The 18,820-nt window shown below is 44.3% G+C and overlaps 1 protein-coding gene across 1 annotated transcript in view; it reads right to left on the bottom strand.

The window, feature by feature from the left end:
* MAGI2 (membrane associated guanylate kinase, WW and PDZ domain containing 2) overlaps positions 1-18,820 on the bottom strand; it is a 265,689-nt gene that overhangs the window by 79,884 nt on the left and 166,985 nt on the right. Inside the window, exons 11-12 of the mRNA XM_070946864.1 lie at positions 8,891-8,922; positions 6,488-6,677 (exon numbers count right to left, since the gene is read on the bottom strand). Coding sequence (XP_070802965.1) covers positions 6,488-6,677; positions 8,891-8,922 — 222 coding nt within the window. The remainder of the gene's footprint in view (positions 1-6,487; positions 6,678-8,890; positions 8,923-18,820) is intronic.

Below are 18,820 nucleotides of genomic sequence, written 5' to 3'. Positions count from 1 at the left end.
ATCGGAATTCAGATGCTTGGCATCTGACTCAGGGGTGAGATTTGAACCGGTTTGTTACCGGTTCGCTAGCCGCGCATACATGCTATGCGCCAAGCGCACGGTGCATGCACCCATGCACAGTATGCACCAAAAGGAGACTTGGGAAGGTAAGTAGAACAGCGAGGGGGGTGGGAAGAATCAGCTGTGGCGCGCGATCTTGGGAACCTTTTTAAAAACTTTTTAAAAGCATTTTTTACTACCGGTTCGCTGGAACTGGTAGTTAAAAATGCTTTAAAAAGTTAAAAAAAAAAAAGTTTCGACGATTGCGCGTCGCTCAGATGATCTTCAGAATTTTTTTTTTTAAAAACTTTTTGAGCATTTTTTTTTCCCCAGAGAACCGGGAGTTAAAAAATGCTTTAAAAAGGTTAAAAAAAAAAGAGGTTCCGAATGATCACAGCTGTGGCGCGCGATCGTTGGAACTTTTTTTTAAAAAAAACTTTTTAAGCATTTTTTTTTTTTTTTACTATTGGTTCTCTGGAAAAAATGATCATAAGTCACTTTTTCCAGCCCCCTTGTAACTTTGAATGGGCACCAAATGAACTGTTGTAAGTCGAGGACTACCTGTACGGTAGAATGAAAGGTTAAAAAAAAAAATGTGAATGTGAGCAAAATCTCTAAATGTCTAAAAGCAAGTAAAGACTCTTTTTTTTAAAAATGGATATTTTAAGAGACTGTGGCACCCATCATAGAGCGATCGGCTGCAGAACTGACACTTTCCATTAGCATAAAACTCCTCTGGGGTTTCCTTGCCAGCAATCACAATTGTTTCACATTCACAGGGCTTTCTCTGGTGTTGGTGTTTTTATAAACATCTCCGAAAATGCATCCGGATTTATCGTCAGATCCTACAAGCCACCAAAATATTTTGTCACGATGAGTAAACTCTCCCACCAAGATGAAGAATAACTGGGAAAATCTTTTGACTTTGAGGTTTTCCCCTCTACTTCTGTCTGATGTTAGGGGGATAATTTGTATTCCTAAGAGGTAAGACTCTTACATCATATCTGAGAGAGAAAGAGAGGGTGGGAGGGAGAGGGAGATGGAGAGAGAGAGAGAGAGAGAGAGACAGACAGACAGACAGACAGACAGACAGACACACACACAGACAGAGACAGAGAGAGAGAGAGAGACAGAAAGAGAGAGGTATAGAGAGAAAAGAGAGACAGAGCAGAGAGAGACAGAGAGACAGAGAGAGAGACACACACACACACACAGAGACAGAGAGACAGATGAGAGAGAGAGACAGAGAGACAGAGAGAGAGACAGAGAGAGACACACAGAGAGACATAGAGAGCGAGACAGAGAGAGACACACACAGAGACACAGAGACACAGAGAGACAGAAAGAGAGTGATAGAGAGAGAGAGAGACAGAGACACACAGAGAGAGGTATAGAGAGAGAAGAGGAGAGAGACACAGAGAGAGACACAGAGAGAGACAGAGAGAGAGAGAGAGGAGAGAGATAGAGAGAGAGAAGAGAGAAAAGAAGAGAGAGAGAGACAAAAAGAGAGAGACACACACAGAGAGAAGAGCGAAGAGAAAAGGCAGAGGCAGAGAGAGAGACACAGAGAGAGAGAGACAGAAAGAGAGCGATAGAGAGACAGAGACACACAGAGAGAGGTATAGAGAGAGAAGAGAGACAGAGGAGAGACAGAGAGAGAGACAGAGAGAGAGAGAAGAGAGAGAGACAGAGAGAGAGACAGACAGAGACAGACAGAGACAGACAGAGAGCGAGAGACAGAAAGAGAGCGATAGAGAGAGAGACAGAGACACACAGAGAGAGGTATATAGAGAGAAGAGAGACAGAGGAGAGAGACAGAGAGAGAGACAGAGAGAGAGAGACAGAAAGAGAGCGATAGAGAGAGAGACAGAGACACACAGAGAGAGGTATAGAGAGAGAAGAGAGAGGAGAGAGAGACAGAGAGACAGAGAGAGAGAAGAGAGAAAAGGAAACAGAGAGACAGAGAGACAGAGAGACAGAGAGACAGAGAGACAGAGAGAGAGAAGAGCGAAGAGAAGAGACAGAGACAGAGACAGAGAGAGAGAAGAGAGAGAGACAGAAAGAGAGAGGCACAGAGAGAGAGAGAAGAGAGAAGAGAAGAGAGAGAGACAGAGAAGAGAGACAGAAAGAGAGACAGACAGACAGACAGATACAGAGAGAGACACATATCTTCATATTCTCCTGTATTTGAAATTTTCCTCTAAAAGGGGTATTACACGTGCTCTTTTCTGTTTGATTGCAGAAAGAATCAATTAATTATTAGAATTATCATGTGTGTTTATATACCTACTGTGTGTAGGAATATTAACAGGAGAATGTGTTAGAATGTGAAGGGTTTCTGACAACTTTATGCTTCACGTATGATTTCTGGGTTAAATTAGAAGGTTCTGGTGAAATGAGCGGCGGGGGGGGGTTGGACTAGAAGACCTCCAGGGTTCCTTCCAACCCTATTATTTTATGTTCTGTGCAAATGACACCAGCCACAACATTCTCACTGTTACAAGGAATACATCCCTCTTCATGAGCAAGTACCTTCCTCTGTCTCATTAGGGAAGTCTATACTTAGAAGTCAAAATCAATCAATCGGACGCTTCTGGGTCACCTTTTCAAATCCCCCCTTACTCAAAAGGACTAAAGTTATTGTTTTTGCTTCTGTCGGTCTCAAAATACAGAAAACAAGGAGCAGAAATTCCTACTTCGAACTTTGAATAGGAAAAGAAATTCCCTCACAAAAGAGGATAAAACGATATTTTGTACCCCCCTCTCTTCATTACACAACGTATACAATATTGTAATCCAGTTTTATTTCTGTCTCTGTCTCTGTCTCTCTCTGTCTGTCTCTCTCTCTGTGTCTCTCTCTCACTCTTTCATCTATCCCACTGGTTGAAAAGCCTCCGATACTCTTTTCTCCTTGAAATAACTTCTAAGGAGATGGAAGCGTAAGAGCTGGGAGGCGCGCAAAGATTTGAATTCCTGCAAATAGCTAGCCGGATCACCCAGAAACTCAGTAAAGAGGAAACATTGTGGTAAAAACGTTGTAGATGAGTAAAATGACTCAAATACTAAACACAGAGGAAGGCATGAGATCACACCGCGATCCTGAAATGGCACACAGATTCTAAATGGAAGTCGGCTAAGTTGCCGCGATCGTACATTCTGTCAATTAAATGTCTGCTAAAACTCTGTTTGATTGTTGTACCAGGGGTGTCAAACTCGTGTCGTCATGGTGTCACATGATGTATCACGACTTCCCACTTTCGCTAAATTGGGTATTGTTGTGGCTCCGTTACTGGAGCCTGTGTCATTGGCAGGAGAGGATTCCGAGAGTGAAGGAGAGGAGTTGGCAAGGCCTCCCTCTCCAGGACTCTCCTCTCTGGCAATGCCTTCGGTGTCCGCCGAAGGGCAAGAGATAGGGCCGGGGCCAAGCACGTCCACGCAGCCACAGATGGACAGTGATGAGGGTAATGAGTCTTGGCTGGATCCTTGGCAGCATCGCAGAGATAAGCGTGCGCAACAGAAGAAAAGGCATGCCCGAGATTAGGCTGAGTCACTGGACCACACCCCACAGGATATAAAAGGGAGCGTGGTGGCCAGTCAAACCTTGTGACGAACAAAGCTGAAAGCTTCCACGCCATTCTGCATTGCCGGACTTTCGCTATAGACTTTGCTGGATTATCTCTGGACTTGATTGAGTCTGTAATTATTGAGCTGTTTCTTTTGATGTACCAGAAGTGGGGAGAAGTTATCTCTCCTCTTCGTAAATAATAAACTCTTGGCAGGCAGCCACTAGGTTGTTGCCAAGTTCCGTTATCATAAGGAAAAGGATTTTGCCGGCTGGTTTGGTTTTTAACTCTTGAACGTCTGTTGGTGTGTGTGTGCGTGTGGTTGGGGACAGAACAGGTATGGGTGTGGCCAGCGCGTGATGCATCTGACCCCTGGGCCGAGAGTTTGACAGCCCTGATTGTAACCTTCCATTGGGCAAAACAATACATCCCAGAGCGTTAGGTTTTGAATCAACCTGCCACACATGAGTTAGTTTACAGAATGGGTCCAAAATCCAGGACTCACCACCCGTGTGGGATTAAATTTGGCATAATTGGGGCTGCTTTGGGGCTGCTGTGTCGCAGCCCTAGTCATGCGATCATCATTTCCAATGTTTACGGATAGCTTTCCATGAGGAAAGTCAGTTGAGAAGCTGACGGTGAGTTGGAAGCTACATCCACCACTTTTCTAACCAGTGGTCACCGGTTTCTCAATTTAGGTAAGGAAATAACTCTGAAAGGATGACCCAATGGGACACTGGTTGTCTACTGCTGAACAAATAGTTACTCAGTTGTTGCTACCTGTGGAGAGATTATGATGTGGCCCGCCAGCAGAGCTGACAACATAGTCGGACAGTGAGGAGGTTGGGGAGGAACTTGAACCAGTCCTGGGTTAACAATAAAATAGTGCTAAAACAAGCCAATTTAAAATCCCCAGACAATTAAAACCTTGTGGCAGATCAGGGAATTTGCTGAAAAAGCCATGTCTTCAGGACGGGCTTACTTAAATTAGTTACCCGGCAGCCTTCCAAGCGAGATAAGGTCTATGTTTATCAATATTCCTTTGAAAAACTATTTGGACAGGCGTTGCTGACTGTGAATGAAAGGAATTCACAGTCATGTAAGTAAAAGAGGTTTTGCCGGGACCAAGACTCTGCTTCCTGCTTTCTAAGAGAGTTTAGGTCAGAACAGATTACTGTTGGCCAATTTACAGGAACATATACGTCTTCCGCTAACTCATTCCAACTGTTTTCATCCATTACTTCGTGTCCTGCCCTCAGGTGCTTCAGAGAATAGGTCAACTCCCTCCTCTCTGTGACAGCCCCTCAAGTACAGACACTCCTCGGCTTACAACCATTCATTGACTGACTGTTTCAAAGTTACAACGGCACTGGAAAAAGCGACTTGTGACTGTTTTTCAATTTTACGACAGTTGCAGCATCCTTGGCAACTGACTCAAAATATTTAGGATGGTTTGCGGTGTCCCTGGGGGGGTCACGTGATCCTCTTTTGTGACCTTCTGACAAGCCAAGTCAACAGGGAAGCCAGATTCACGTAACAACTTGACAAAGGCAGTGGTTCACTTAACAATGGTGCCAAGAAAAGTCGTAAAATGGGGCGAAATTTACTTAACAGCTGTCTCAGTTATCAACGGAAAAATTGGGCTCAATTGTAGTCATATGTCAAGGACTACCTGTATTTGAAGACTGCTATAATATCACCCCTAGTCTTTCTTTTCATTAGACTAGACTCTCCCAGTTCCTACAACCATTCGTTATACAATTTAGCCTCCAATACAATGGTGGGTTGCTCCTGGTTTGGTCCGGTTCTTGCGAACTGGTAGTAATGGTGGCGGGAGGCTCTGCCCACCCATCCCGACATCATCACTGAAGATCTGTGCATGCACACGCTGCCATTGCAAACCGATAGTAAAGGTAAGTGGAACCCACCCCTGCTCCAATATATATGACATCTATGAACCTGTATATATAGCAGTTTAGTTGGAAGCACATTTCATGATCTTAATCTAAAGCAATGGCATCATTTTCAACTGAACATTGCAAAAAAAAAAAAAACACATGAAAACATTTTGTATACATCAAGCAAAGGCAAACTGCATTGTGAAACCATCCTGACATTCAGTGACCATAATGAAGACTGATTTGATTTAACTGCTGAAGGTGGGGGGGACTCAAAGCAAGCCTTTCTCCACAAAGTGCCAATTTACACAAATGCAAATGGTGAACATCACCAGACGTGACTGTTGTATCTGTTGGAATACAATGTTCACGTATTTTGTGCAACAACTACAGCCAACCGGTAGATGGCAGTGTTTATACGTTTGTAGTTGCATTTGTGGTATGTGCTATGTCTTTTCTCTGTATATAAAGTTTCCTGCTTCCTTCTGGCAGTTAAGCAGAAAAGCACATGTGGACTGTGCGCTGTCTGTTCTGTAGGGCTATATACAGAATTTCTAACAGTATCGTTCCCCATCTGTTCCTACCGAAGTTAATCATCAGGGGTGCCTTCAGCAAATTTAAGACAAATGCATGAAGCTTTTCTTCTCCTCCTCCTGGTCTCCATACCAAATAAAAATGTTAGCTGTTTTACAATTAGTTACAACATTCAATTCCATTAGGCCAATCTGAATGTTCCAAAGATGCTTTGGCAACTAGACTTTGCTTCTTCTTGAAGACATTTCGCTTCTCATCCAAGAAGCTCCTTCAGTTGTGATAAGAGTCTGACAAGAAGCTCCTTGGATGAGAAGTGAAATGTCTTCAAGGAGAAACCAAGTCCAGTTGCCTTTTGAAGAAGCTCCTTTGGGACAACCATGACCTGCATGATTAAGAATCTCCATAGACATTTCGCCAAGGGTTCTGCAGAGGTGGACCATGGCTTCCACTTACGCCTACTTTCATAAATAGCTCGTGACTTCTCATACAGCTCGTATGGGTCAGGCTTTCTTGGGTCAAAGGCCTCTGTTGAATCGGGAAAAGAGCTTCTGTGAAGGGCTGGTGGGAAGGGAATATTCTGTGGCCCAGCTGGAGCAGATAAGCTTGTCTGTGGACTCCCTTGAGTCTCCCATTTTTCCATCATCTACAACGAATAAAAGAAAACAAGGCCTTGAGAACCTGCACACAAACTCCATAGCTTTTTCTTTCTCAATCAAGTTACACCGTCTTGTTGTTCGGCAACATAATTTTGAAGATATCTACTCAATGCCAGAACTTATGTACAAGACTGTCATCTCAGCCATTTGTAAATAATTAACAATACTGTCAGAAGTATAACATATGCAGAGAACATTATTTTTAATGTTTTTCTTGGAGTCCTAGTAGAGATATATCCAGAGGTGGTATTCAGCCAGTTCGGATAGGTTTGACAGAACCAGTAGCGGAAATCGTGGGTGGACCAGCCCCGGCTCTATGCCATCCTATTTAGGCATGTTTTTGAGGCTGGGCGCATGCACGGAAAGCAGGTGCATATGCGAACCGGGCGTGTGCGTGTGCAAAGTGAGTACGCATGGGTGGGGTGAACTGGTAGTAACATAATGTGAAACCCACTGCTGGATACATCATATCCTAAGAAGTGGAGCAAGGTAACATAAAGGCAGCAGTTCTATCCCACTGGCCATAAAAATTTGGAGCTAAAGTAATATCTTCTACGATACATAATTCTAAAAGTATAAGTTACGTCTAGATTCATGGGAACCACTTGCCATGCTCTCTAATTCATCTCAAAGGGCATATTTAAAATTTGAACTATGATCTCTTTCTATAGTGGCTTGCATGCAAACCCTTGTCCAGAGATCCTGGCTGAAATTAAATTTGGGATTTCGGATGCCGTTATTTAATCCGGCTCGTTCTTGTAAATAAATTCACGTCTTCTTGGAAGAAAGTTAAGAGAGTGATTTCACTTCTTATAGGCTATGAGTTGAGGGTTAAGAGCGATAGACAATCTTTCAATTATTTGGTGCCTTCAAGTCAGGGGTCTCACCTGGTGACTGTTTTGGAATGTCCCTGCAGTTTTTAAGAACATTTTAAAGAACATGTTTGGGAATTGGTTTGCCCTTGCTTTGCCCAAAGATTGGGTGAAAGTCACCAAACTGGCTTCATTCCAAGGTACAACCAGAATTCAAATCTCCAAATGCTTCCATTTTGGAGAATTGTTATCTCTACCTTAATTGATTTAAAACCTCTTCTAATTTCTCTCTCTGTCTCTCTCTCTCCCTCTCTCCCTCTTTCTCACCCACACCTACACCCACTCTACTTACCTCTCTCTCTATCCCTCTATTATTTCTGTCTATCTCCATCTCTATCTAAATCAATCATCTATCATTTATCTATTTATCTCTCTCCCTCTCCCTGTCTCTCTGTCTTTCTCTGTCTCTCTCTCATCTCTCTCTCTGTCTCCGTCTCCCTCTTTCTCACCCACACCTGCACCCACTCTATCTACTTACCTCTCTCTCTATCCCTCTATTATTTCTGTCTATCTCTATCTAAATCAATCATCTAACTATCTCTCTCCCTCTCCCCGTCTCTCTGTCTCTCTACCTCTCTCATCTCTCTCTCTCTGTCTGTCGCTCTGTCTCTCTGTCTCCCTTTCCCTCTCTCTCTTTCTCACCCATACCTACACCCACTCTATCTACTTACCTCTCTCTCTATCCCTCTATTATTTCTGTCTATCTCTATCTAAATCAATCATCTATCTATCTCCCTCTCCCTGTCTCTCTGTCTCTCTCTACCTCTCTTATCTCTCTCTCTGTCTCTGTCACTCTGTCTCTCTGTCTTCCTTTCCCTCTCTCTCTTTCTCACCCACATCTACACCCACTCTATCTACTTACCTCTCTCTCTATCCCTCTATTATTTCTGTCTATCTCTATCTAAATCAGTCATCGATCATTTATCTATCTCTCCCCTTCTACCTGTCTCTTTGTCTCTCTCTGTCAATCTCTTTCAATCCTCTCTCTCTCCCTCCCCATTTCTTCTTTTAATTGGTTTTTAAGTGTACATTTGCCAAATAACCCTGTCTCCACATGGACAGAGGGAAGTGAATGACTTCAATATGCTTTATAGATCAGTATCACGAAATCCAGTAAGAAATATTATTGCTTTCAAGTCAATAGGTCTATGATTAAACCCCTTTTACGGGCATATCAGATTTTATATTCCTATATTTGGCAGCAGGGTACCCTAAAAATCTCGCAATCCAAGTTATTGTTTTCTACACGCATTATTTCCTTCTCAGTTACAGATCTTACATTGCTGTGCATGCTAACAATTTGAAAAAAAATAAAATAAAAAACTTACAGGCTTTGGAGTTTTCCATGGTGAAAAGAATCCTAAAAAAAAAAGAAAGAAAAGAAAAGAAAAAGAAAGGAAAGGAAAAAGTAATGAGAACTCAAATATGATTAATTTGTCATCATTGTTACCGACATCTTTATCTCCCATTTCTACGAATTGCATCTTATCATCCATTACCGCAACAGGACATATGGAAAAAGATTATTTCACACTCAATCATTTTCATATTTAAAAACAATTGTCAGAGATAAATCTAAAATAAATTAGAAAGGTTGTTGTTATTTTTTTTTTAAAAAATCTCTAATTAGTACAATCAGAAGCTAGTATCGCCAGGGTTTTTCCTAGCTTAATATATTATCTGTCTATCTCGATGATTGCCTGTCTGTTTATCCACAGTATCTACAAATATACAACTGAAGTTCTAGTGGATAATCACTTAAATATGAGCCAGCAGTGTGCAGCGGCAGCCAAAAGAGTTAATGCGATCCTAGACTGCATTAACAGCGGAGTAGACTCAACATCACGTGAAAGTGTTAGTACCATTATATAAAAGCGTTAGTAAGGCCACACTTGGAATACTGCATCCAGTTTTGGTCGCCACGATGTAAAAAAGATGTTGAGACTAGAAAGAGTGCAGAGAAGAGCAACAAAGGTGATTAGGGGACCGGAGGCTAAAACATACAACGCACTGTTGCTGGAATTGGGTATGTCTAGTCTAGCGAAAAGGGACGTGGTGGCTCAGTGGCTAAGATGCTGAGCTTGTCGATTGAAAGATCGGCAGTTCAGCGGTTCGAATCCCTAGTGCTGTGTAACGGGGTGAGCTCCTGTTATTTTGTCCCAGCTTCTGCCAACCTAGCAGTTCGAAAGCATGTAAAAAATGCAAGTAGAAAAACAGGGACCCCCCCTTTGGTGGGAAGGGAACAGTGTTCCGTGCGCCTTTGGCGTTTAGTCATGCCGGCGACATGACCACGGAGACGTCTTCGGACAGCGCTGGCTCTTCGGCTTTGAAACGGAGATGAGCACCGTCCCCCTAGAGTCAGGAACGACTAGCACATATGTGCGAGGGGAATCTTTACCTTAGTCTAGTGAAAAGAAGAACTAGGGGACACATGATAGCCGTCTTCCAACATTTGAGGGGCTGCCACAAAGAAAAGGAGGTCAACCTATTCTCCAAAGCACCTGAAGGCAGGACAAGAAGCAACGGATGGAAGCTAATCAAGGAGAGGAGCAACCTAGAACTGAGGAGAAATTTCCTGATGATGAAAACAATTAATCAGTGGAATGATTTGCCTCCATAGGTTTTGGGTGTTCCAACACTGGATTTTTTTTTCAGAACAGATTGGACAGCCATTAGTTTGAAATGGTAGAGGGCTTCCTGCTCAAGCAAGGGATTGGAGTAGAAGACCTCCAAGGCCCCTTCCAACTCTGTTATTCTGCCTGGCCTAAATAGCTCATCTAGATTTCAACAATGTAGCATTTATCAAACTATCATATATATATTCATTCTGAGGTTTTCGCGGGTATTTGTATGTAGGTCTTTGTTATTCGGGTTTTCTCCCGCGTAAAATTGGAAGTGTCTTGGCGACATTTCGACAATCAGAACACACCTCCACCCAATCAGAACACAGCCAAGCTCCCACCCAATCAGTTCACACCCCCACTAGCAGTTAAAAGGAAGAAACAGCTGCGATCTCACATTGCTCCTAGAAGCACGAAGCCGAAAACACCAGCCTGAAGATGACGAATGAGACTTCGTCAAAACGTCGCCAAGACACTTCCAATTTTACGCAGGAGAAAACCCGAATAACCAAAGACATATACATATACATATACATATACATATACATATACATATACATATACATATATACACACACACACACACACACACACACACATATATATATATATATATATATATATATATATATATATATATATATATATATATATATATATATATATATAATCATTAATTTATAGTCACTTTCATACCCTTCTACAGGCGACATTTGTTGGGGGTTGGACTAGAAGACCTCTGAGGTCCCTTCCAACCCTATTTTCTATGCTCTTCCCCAATGTGGGTGTGGCAGGTTGTTTTGTGGCCCGCCTGAGGCCAGTGGAGCTGGCAGCAGATTCGGACAGTGAGGAGGTTGGGGAGGAACATGGGCCAGGCCTGGAGTCGGGAGAAGGCTCGGACGAGGGCTCTGCGTCAGAGGCAGAGAGGGGGCCAGGGCCGTCTGACAGTTATCAGCTGCCTTCGGAGTTAGACATCAGTGAGGCAGACGAACAGCTGGAGCCTGTTCCCAATGTGCGCATGCGCAGAGTTGCCAGATGAAAGGAACAGCTAAAGAACAAGGGTCGACTTGGGAGTAAGGCCACAGGTGGATTATGAAGGGCCCCTCCTAGAGGGAATAAAAGAGGAGCGAAAGGGGAGTGGAATTTGCAGGAGACGATTAGTTCATTCCTGCATTCTTGCCAAGTATTGCAAGCGTCTAAAAGATATCGGCCTGGCTACTCTCCAAGCCTGATCAAGGTAGGTAATTGTAAACTATCTTGAAAGACTGTGGGAGAGGAAAGACTTTGCTGGAGAGGAATTCACTGTAAATTAAATAAAAGGGGTTTATCGGGACGAGGACTCGGCTTCGTGTTGCTGGGGAAGCCTAGATCAGAAAAGTTTGAAGCAGTGGTGGATTGCTACTGGTTTACCCCGGTTTGGGCAAACTGGTAGTAGCAGCGGTGGGAGGCTCCGCCCACCCACCTGGACATCCTGTGCATGACCCCAATAGCAAACTGGTAGCGAAAAAATTGAAACCCACTACTGCTTTGAAGGTGGCTGATAGAGTAGAGAATATCCCACTCCCTCCCTACTTGTGCCTCACTCCTTCCCTCCCCATCCTCCTTAATTTTATTTTAAATGCATTTTTAAATTTCAGGTCTTTACTTATTGTTTTAATGTTCTGTACTGCATTTTATTTGATGCCTGTAAGCCACCTTTTGGCGAACTGGGTGGCCTATCAAGTTTGAGCCATACAAAGGTTTACCGGAAACATTTTTAATCGTGTAAGTTGCCTAAATGTAGATTATCCACCGAAACGATAAAAGCGCACACAGACCCAATCTTTTTTTATGCTCACCTTTGTAAAAGCAAAATCCAATTTAAATCTCCGAGGCTCAGTCTCAGCCTTAGAAGGGAGACTTACACTGTACATAACAAATAGGGGTGTCTTCCTTTACTGCCGTATGTGCTTATTTCTTTTCATTTTAGGATGGAATGGTGTAACAAATCTTCCGGCTTTCCAGTGTTACAAGGCTGCTTTGAAGTATTGTTTGCATTTCAGAAGGTTCATGAATTTAGTGAACAGGAAACGTTCTGTGCATAGGAAACAGGAAACCATCTTTTGGGCTAAGTTTGTCCTATAATTTATATGTGAAGGTGAGTATGGAAAAACCCCAGGCTTTTACGGATACCTTACTCTCTATCTACATCTATCTATTATCTTGCTATCTCTTTCTCTTTCTTCCTCTCCCTCCTTCCCTGCCTCTCTCTCTCTCATCTATTTATCTCCTCTCTCTCTCTCTCTCTCTCTCTCTCCTGTCTGTCTGTCTGTCTGTCTGTCTGTCTGCCTGCCTGCCTGCCTGCCTGCCTGCCTGCCTATCTATCTATCTATCTATCTATCTATCTATCTATCTATCTATCTATCTAACTATCTATCTATTTATCATCCATCCATCCATCCATCCATCCATCCATCCATCCATCCATCCATCTCCTGTCTGTCTGTCTGTCTGTCTATCCATCCATCCATCCATCCATCCATCCATCCACCCATCGTTGGTCTGTCCATCCATCCATCCATCCACCCATCGTCGGTCTGTCCATCCATCCATCCATCCATCCATCCATCCATCCATCCATCCATCCATCTATCTATCTATCTATCTATCTATCTATCTATCTATCTATCTATCTATCTATCTATCATCTATCTACTGTCTGTCTGTCTGTCTGTGTCTCTGTCTACCTACCTACCTACCTAAGGGGCCAATCATCTCCAAGCCTTACTCCTGAGTCGTCCCTTTTGTTTTAACTGTTCTTGCCTTCTGGCAGCTCTGCGCATGCGCGCACTGGGAACAGGCTCCCCCTGTTTCTCTACCTCGCTGAGGTCCAACTCTGGAGGCTCCGGAGGCAGCACGTATCTCCCAGATGGCCCTTTCTCTGCCTCCGATGCAGAGCCCTCGTCCAAGCTTTCCCCAGACTCCAGGAGTGGCCCATGTTCCTCCCCAACCTCCTCACTGTCCGACTCTGCTTCCAGCTCCACAGACTGCTGGCGGACCACAACAGGCAGAAAGCAACAAGTTTGATACCCTAATCTGTTGATTTCATTCTATGGAAACTGGCCAAACAGAGGACTTTCTAACTAATGGCTAGAAAGCATTTTCCAGCACAATGTTCTGTAGCTGGATTGTCTTACAGCTCCCATCCAGAGGTGGTATTCAGCCGGTTCGGACTGGTAGTGGCGACCTGCCCGGGTGCAATCCCGTCCTATATTGCTGTGTTGTTTGACATCACATGCATGCGAGTACGGTGTGTCCCAGCGAATTGCTGTGTTGTTTGACGTTGTTGTGACTCCGACCCCCGAGCCCGTCTTATCGGAGGGAGACGACTACGAAAGTGAAGGAGAGGAGTTGGCCAGGCTTCCCTCTCCAGGACCCTTCTCTCTGGCAATGCCTCAGGTGTCTCCCGAAGGAGAAGAGATTGGCCAGGAGCCAGGTATCGCCGAGCAGTCACAGTTGGACAGTGACGGAGATAAGTCTTGGCTGGATCCACGTCAGTGTCGGAGAGACAAGCGCGTGCAGCAGAAAAGGAGGCGTGCCAGAGATTAAGCTGAGTCACTGGACCACACCCCACAGGGGATAAAAGGGGGTGTGGTGGCCATTCAGGCTCTGTGACGGACAAAACTAAACAATTAGCGAGTCGCATTGTATCTCTGAAACTACGTTATCTGCCTGCCTTGGATTTAATACGGACTGGACTTGACAATTCTTTGTGTATTTGTTTTGGTTCTCTGTGAGTAAAGTTCTTGGCAAGCAGCTACTGGGTTACTGCCAATCCTGTTATCGAAGGAATTTATTGTCTGCAAGTTTTATTTAACTCCTGGCTGACTGTTTGTGTGCGTGTGTGAGACGGGGATAGAACAGATGTCACACGCATGCACGGATTGTGCACGCTCATATTTCTGGTGCTGGGCAAACCAGTTGCTACAGTATGTGGAGCCCATCTCTGCTCCCATCCATCCTTCCTGGTCTGAAGGCATCACAACTGTTAAGTCAAAATATTCTAGAGAGCTGGCTCAACAGACGTCCCTTGTTTGCACATCACTTGTCACAACTAACATCGAATTGTATGGATTTTATTGTCTTTCGCCACAGGCAACTTCTCTACATAAGGCCGCCTTAATTAAACTGTCGGTAGAGTAGGGCAAGGATCTTTCTGAAAATGGACAGATGGTATTCTGGTCCTTTCCTGTGGGATAATGAGTCTCAGCATGAGACTTTAGAGGTCCCGAGCAGTGTGACCTTTATTTAATTTAAGGGCAAACTTTTTCCAGAAATAATTTCCTGTTATTAAATTTGGTGGCAGCCCCGATTCCATGTTAAACATACTTGCATGCTCATCAGCTCTGAAAATAAATTGCTTTCGAATATAAAGTTTCTTGAAAGGTTGTGGAAGAGACCCATCACCAGTGGTGGTATTTAGCCGGTTCTATCCAGCTCAGGTGAACTGGTAGCGGCGGCTGTGGGAGGCTTCGGCCATCCGCCCAGACGTCATCACGTCCCATTTTTGATGATCTGCACATGCTTAGAAGTCCTGGCGCACGCGCAGAGGTGGCACACGCACGCTCACATTTGCGAACCGGTAGCAAAGGTAAGTGAATATCACCAGGGGTGGGTTCTACTTTACCTTTACTACCAGTTTGCAACGGAATTGCATGTGTGCACTCGCTTGGCTTGCACTCGTGCCTTGCTTCTGCGCATGCGCAGATCGCCAATGACGACATCCGGGGCGGGGGCAGGGCCTCCTGCCAGTTTTACTACCGGTTCTTGCGAACCGGTCTGAACCGGGGGCAACCCACCACTGAATACTACCCCTGCCCCTCATGTCTCTGAAAGAGACTTCCAGAAAATGTGGATGTTCAGGATATTGGTAGAAATTGCTTCTGCGGCAGGTGTATGTTTATAGGAGAAGAGGGGGAAGAGTCAAGTGAGCCGTTAGCCTAGAATCAATACATTGCCACAAATGTTCCAGGTTCAATGTGTCAAGTTTCCGAAAGATGGCCTAATTAATTCATGAGCCATGATCCAAACTTCAAAGGAAATATATTCATTTATTAGGAGCAACATTCCGGCAATACTCGGATGCAGTTAGGACTGATCCTACGTAGATTTACGTTCCCCTATGACCCTGTCTCTCCCCTCCTCTCTGGCCATGTCATAAATCACATTTTCCAATTAACCACTTTGGCTGGCTGTGAAACCTAACACCCTCCTTCTGATTGTGGTCAGGAAGAATGTATGGAATGTACTTCAGTTCTCCCTCCCTCCTGCTCATGGCAACTTGAAAGCTTTGCAAGTTGACACAATGCTTCTTGAATTCTGTTGACACTTATCTGGCACCAATTGAGCACTGAACTTTAGTTGACTAAATCCTTGTATACGAGCTTGAGCGGTAAATCTTGACGTAAGGCCCGATTCTTTGTTCCTGACAATGCTTTCCATAAGAGCTGCCTGCTTGCCAGCTTTCATTTATTTATTGTATTTTATTTGGGAAATTTATATGGCCATCTCCTTAGTGCGGTGGCCTAGAGGTGGAGCTCTCGCCTCACAATCAGGAGGCTGTGAGTTCGATCCTAGGTAGAGGCAGATATTTCTCTCTCTGGGCACACTGAGAATATATCTGCCGAAACAAAACTCCGCATTGGTGACAAGAAGAGCATCCGGCCAGTAAATACTCTGCTAGCTCCACTCAATTGCCCAGACTCCACCCCACAAGGGATTATGGGATCATTAAATGATATGGCCATCTCCTCATTCACAGTGACTCTAGGTGGCTTACAAGCAATAAAAACACAGTATAGAAAATAGAAAATAAAAAATAATAATTCCCCACCCTCCCTGGCGACAACACACAGTCAAATTAGCCATTCGATAGCTTCCATCCCACTCCGGGTTGCCCAGGCAAAAACCAAGTTTTCAGGGACTTGCGAAAGAGTATCAAAGTGGGGGCCAGTCTAATTTTTGGAAGGGTGATATTCCAAAGGGAGGGAGCCATCACCGAGGTGGCCCTTCTTCTGGGTCCCACCAGATGTAGCTCCTTAGGGGATAGGATCCAGAATATTTCATGCCTCCCCACTCTAGTGGGTCAGGTGGGTGTGACCAGCAAGAGACGGTCCCTCAGATTTATCCCAATGTATCATCAGCACATGGATTGTTAAGAGTTCTCCCCTGATCCAGGTTTAAAGAACATGTGTTAGGTGTAGCCAGCCATAATCTTATCCTGTTGGTAGCCATTCAGCCAACATCTCAGCCTTCCGTCCTTCCGAGGTGGGTAAAATGAGGACCCAGATTGTTTGGGGGCAATAGGCTGACTCTGTAAACCGCTTAGAGAGGGCTGCGAAGGACTATGAAGCATTATATAAGTGCTCTTCCTTCCTTCCTTCCTTCCTTCCTTCCTTCCTTCCTTCCTTCCTTCCTTCCTTCCTTCCTTCCTTCCTTCCTTCCTTCCTTCCTTCCCTCCTTCTCTCCCTCCCTTCCTCCCTCCCTCCCTTATTCCCTTTCTCATTCTCCTTCCTGGTGGCACACTGGTTAGAATTCAGTATTGCAGGCTGACTCTGCCCACTACCAGCAGTTCGATCCTCACCAGACTCAAGGTTGACTCATAGGCTGACCCTGTAAACTGCTTAGGGAGGGCTGTAAAGCACTGTGAAGCGGTATATAAGTCTAAGTGCTATTGCTATCTCTGCTTGCTCTTGAAATCTTTCCTTCCACGATGGCAAGACGTTGATAAGATATGAAACTGCAGTTCATCCGGAAGAAATAGCCCTAAAGATCTGTTTGGGATGTCTTGTTTTGAAGGAAAGGCAAGAGGATCAATCAAAGGGAAGGAAATTCACGTAAGGATGAATGTCCCTAGAAAAGTTCACCACAGAACATGTTGAACCTTTATGAAACACGTTAAGGGTGCTTCTAAAAAGGTAACGGTTCCCCTCGCACACATGTGCTAGTCGTTCCCGACTATAGGGGGCAGTGCTCATCTCCGTTTCAAAGCTGAAGAGCCAGCGATGTCCGAAGACGTCTCCGTGGTCATGTGGCTGGCATGACTCAATGCCAAAGGCGCACGGAACGCTGTTCCCTTCCCACCAAAGGTGGTCTCTATTTTTCTACTTGCGTTTTTTACCTGCTTTCGAACTGCTAGGTTGGCAGAAGTTTGGACAAGTAACGGGAGCTCACCCCGTTACGCGGCACTAGGGATTTATTTATTTATTTATTAGTCATATTTCTATGTCGCCCACTCTCCGAGGACTCTGGGTGGCTTACACCAAAGACAGTATACTAAATAGCATATTGCCCCCCAACAATCTGGGTCCTCATTTTACCCACCTCGGAAGGATGGAAGGCTGAGTCAACCTTGAGCCGGTGAGATTTGATCCGCTGATCTGCTGAACTAGCAGTCAGCTGAAGTACCTGCAGTACTGCACTGCCGCATTTGAACTGCCAAACTGCCAACCTTTCGATCAATAAGTTCAGCGTCTTAGCCACTGAGCCACTGCATCCCTAAAAGCATTCTTCTAATGACTTACTAACAGTAAGCAACAGCTCAATCAAGGCACTACCAAGACCACTTCCACCAACACTGGTAGGACAAGCCATTAGTATATGAAATGACAGCAAACCTTTCTTCTCTTCTAGCACTGATGATGTTCGCTAGTTGGGTAATGAAACATTTGCAAGAAAACAACCAAGCTCAGAGAGCACCAAGGACACCACAAAGCTACAAATATTCTCTGCTATCGGGATCCTAAGACAGTCTGTAAGTAAAAGGAGGTACTATGATTGTCAGCCGAGCAGGGACAAAAATAGCCAGAGAAATGATTGAAGCCTGAGAAATGAGCCTCTTGTCAGTCAATAGGGTGCTGATTTGCCACCTGCTTATCAGGTAGTTAGGAGCTGAAGACACGGTAGCACAAGCAAATTAAAATTAACGACTTAATAGCCCACCATCAACACCCCAATTAACAACTAAAAGCTACGCACAACCAGGAACTGCATAACGCAATGCGTAGAGCAGCCCAATAGACAAGAGAGAGAAGATCCCTAAGGATGGACTCCAGAACTTGGAACAATAAACCTTTGATTGACTGAGATTGGATCCTTCCACTGGATACAAACCCAACAAAGGAGAATTCAAGGGAAGAAGAGTGAAGTTCAGACCACAAATTCATCCCCGGCACAAATGGCCAAACGGAAGGCCATTTCAAGAGACTACTGGATCACTGGATCACACCATCCACCAATGGAATAGATTGCTTTCAGAAATTGTGGGTGCTCCATCACTGGAGGATTTTTATTATTATTTTTTTTGCAAAACAAAGTCAATGATCTATTGATTATTCATTACAGGACAGATTTTGGGACAAAACGTACACGTTAATTTAAAAGGAAACTCCAGATGTTTCCTTGTGGTGATTTGTCACTCCAGATGTTGATATGGGATTTCTTTCTCTTAAAGAACATGGACACTAATGTCTTCATTTGGAATTGCTCCACAGAGATTAGAGAAAGGATGGTCACTTATTTGTAAGGAACTAAAATTTCCTAACAGCGAGAACAATTAACCCGTGGAATACGTTGCCACCAGAAGTTCTGGGTGCTCCA

The sequence above is a fragment of the Pituophis catenifer genome, unplaced genomic scaffold (genome assembly GCF_029215685.1).
Source record: "Pituophis catenifer annectens isolate HBS135680 unplaced genomic scaffold, rPitCat1.0.hap2 SCAF_7, whole genome shotgun sequence".
In the NCBI taxonomy this organism is placed as follows: Eukaryota; Metazoa; Chordata; class Lepidosauria; order Squamata; family Colubridae; genus Pituophis; species Pituophis catenifer.
This window is presented reverse-complemented; position numbering and strand designations above follow the sequence as displayed.